The sequence below is a fragment of the Myotis davidii genome, unplaced genomic scaffold (genome assembly GCF_000327345.1).
Source record: "Myotis davidii unplaced genomic scaffold, ASM32734v1 scaffold274, whole genome shotgun sequence".
Taxonomy (NCBI): Eukaryota; Metazoa; Chordata; class Mammalia; order Chiroptera; family Vespertilionidae; genus Myotis; species Myotis davidii.
Genome location: NW_006285613.1, coordinates 2,202,456 through 2,205,047, shown reverse-complemented (window position 1 = coordinate 2,205,047; position 2,592 = coordinate 2,202,456). Strand labels below are relative to the sequence as shown.

General features: G+C 58.1%; 1 protein-coding gene across 1 annotated transcript in view; it reads right to left on the bottom strand.

Moving 5' to 3' along the window:
- The window catches only part of MGAT5B (mannosyl (alpha-1,6-)-glycoprotein beta-1,6-N-acetyl-glucosaminyltransferase, isozyme B), a 54,476-nt gene extending 52,992 nt beyond the window's left edge, over positions 1-1,484 (bottom strand). Inside the window, exon 1 of the mRNA XM_015559220.1 lies at positions 1,337-1,484. Within this exon, the coding sequence (XP_015414706.1) occupies positions 1,337-1,425 (89 nt within the window). The 5' untranslated portion in view covers positions 1,426-1,484. The remainder of the gene's footprint in view (positions 1-1,336) is intronic.
- Between the last annotated feature and the right edge of the window lie 1,108 nt (positions 1,485-2,592).

The window sequence follows — 2,592 nt, the reverse complement described above, 5'->3', positions numbered from 1 at the left end:
GCTCTGTTGCTCTGGCTCTTACGGATTTGCACACGCAGCACCCAGGGCGCCCGTGGACCCCGGGCGCTTAGTAAGCGCTGCGTTGCTGACTGGCAGAGGCTTAGAGGAGAGACAGCGCTTAAGGGGCAGAGGATGGGCCCAGGCCCAGGGCTCCCAGCGGGAAGATGACCCTTATTCCAGCCTGTGGCCCACTGCGCCCCCTGCAGGTCTCTAGCGTGTCATTTCGGGCATTTAAAACTTTCCCCTGCAGCCCGGCCAGCGTGGGTGATCACCTCTGCACCAGGAGGTCATGGTTTGATTCCCAGTTGGGGCACAGGCCCAGATTGTGGGCTCGATCCCCAGTGTGGGGCGAGCAGGAGGCAGCCAATCCATGATTCCCTCTCATCACTGATGTTTCTCCCTCTCCCTCTCCCTTCCTCTCTGAAGTCAGTAAGAACACATTTAAAAAATAAAAAATAAAAAGTAAAACTTCCCCGCTAGGGCAGGTGCAGGCCAGAAGGGGTCAGTGTGGGGAAAGGGGGATGGATGCAATATTTCAACAATAAAGATTTTAAAAAAAACCTTCCCCACAGAACACAGTCACCAGCCCTTTCTCTCCCCATCTTCTCTCCTCCGACCGAGGAGGAGGAATCTTAACGAAGGGGCCCTGCAGCTGGGGCCTGGCTGCTGGTCTCATTTGACAAACACACAATTGAAGCCGCTAATAAAGCCATCCGTCACCCCGGCCTCGGCAGTGCTGAGCTGAGGCCTCTCTCTTTAAATCAATTTTTAGGAGGATAATGAATTGGGTCTCGTTCGGGAATATCAGCAAAAGCAGCGGCTCGGTGAGGTGCCCCCGAGGGAAAGGGGACGCCTCCAGGGACGTGTCACCTCGGCACGAGCTCTCCTACAGGACCCCATCCCCTGCCTGTCTCTCCCACCTCTGGGGCGGGGGAGGGCGGGCGCCCGAACTGCACCCACTCACTCCCCCACTTCCTGGAGCAGGAGGTGTTGTATGTAACTGTCCAGGAAGCCGGTGGGAAGCCGGGAGAATCCTGGCCTGCTCCTCGGGCCCTGGCACCTGCCGTCTCCCCGCCATGGGCGCCGGGTGGGCCTCCCAGGGCTGCCGAGCAAAGCCCTGTGGGCAGGCAGAGCTGGAGCCGCAGAAACCCGCTTTCTCGGCCCAGAGACTGGAAGTCCGAGGCCCAGGTGTGGGCAGGGCCGGGGCCTTCCCATCGCGTCGTCCTCAGCGTCTGCCCGGGTCCTGGTTCCCTCCTCCTACAGGTTCGCCTGGCACGGCTCGCTGGGCCGGGCCCTCCCCCGCCCCCACCCGCTGACCTGGTATCAGCGTACTTACCTCTGCAAAGACCTGTCCCCGAGCGGTCCCATCCCGAGTGAAGGTCGGGAGTGAAGGCTGCAACCTGTGAACCTGGGAGGCGGCACCATTCAGCCCAAACAGGTGCCACATAGAACTGCCCTCGAGGCCCTGGCCGGCAGTCAGGCAGTGAGACTGATGTTTCTCCACGCCAACGTTGCAGGTTCGGTGCCCGTCAGGGCGCATACCAGGACCAACCCACGGCCCTGACCAGTTTGGATCCCTGGTTAGAGTGTCGGGCACAGACTGAAGGGTCTCAGGTTCAATTCCCGGCCAAGGTCATGTACTTCAGCCCGGCCAGCGTGGCTCCGCGGTGGAGCGTCCGCCTATGAACCAGGAGGTCACGGTTCGATTCACGGTTTGATTCCCAGTCAGGGCACAGGCCCGGGTTGTGGGCTCGATCCCCAGTGTGGGGCCTGCGGGAGGCAGCCGATCAGTGATTCTCCCTCATCATTGATGTTTCTATCTTCCTCTCCCTTTCTCTCTGAAATCAATAAAATTACATCAAAAAAAGAAAAGATCACCTACCACCCACCTCAGTTGCAGGTTCAATCTGCAGCCCCAGTCAGGGCACACGGGGGAGGCAGCCAGTCCATGTCTCTCTCACATCGATGTTTCTCTCCCTCCTCCCTCCCTTCCACTCTCTCTAAAGATTGATGGAAAAAATATCCTTGGGTGAGGATTAAAAAAAGAAACAAAGGAATGCATAAATAAGTGGAACAACAAACTGATCTCTTTTTCCCTCTCATCAATCAAAAAAAATTTTTTTACAAGAAAGAAAACCTCACCCAGCAGCAGAGAGCGAGTTAGAAGCCAGGGAGCAGGGGAGTGTGTGTCTGCATTAAGCTGATTAGGGGGAGGCCTGCTGGGGCCTCGGCTATAATTAGGGAAACTGAAGTCGGGTTGGGAGAGGTGCTCCTGCCTGGTAATTGGGGGCTGTGCTCTGCGGGCAGGGACCCGCTGCTGCTCAGTGATGGGGGTGGGGAGGGTCTGAGGGCAAGAGAGGCTCCAGGTGGTCAGCTCCCTACAGCTGGCATCTAGGCCTCAGCCGGGACCAGCTGCGGTGGCTAAGGAGCCCCGGCCTGCCACTGACCACTCAGTGAGACGAATCCTGGAGCCCGTGACCCGGAAAGCACACACCTGGAGGGCTGATGAATATGCTGCGGGAACCTCCCCATTCGTCTTCTGTGTGTGTTAGTCCGCACCTGAGGATATTTTTCCCATTGCTTTCCAGGGAG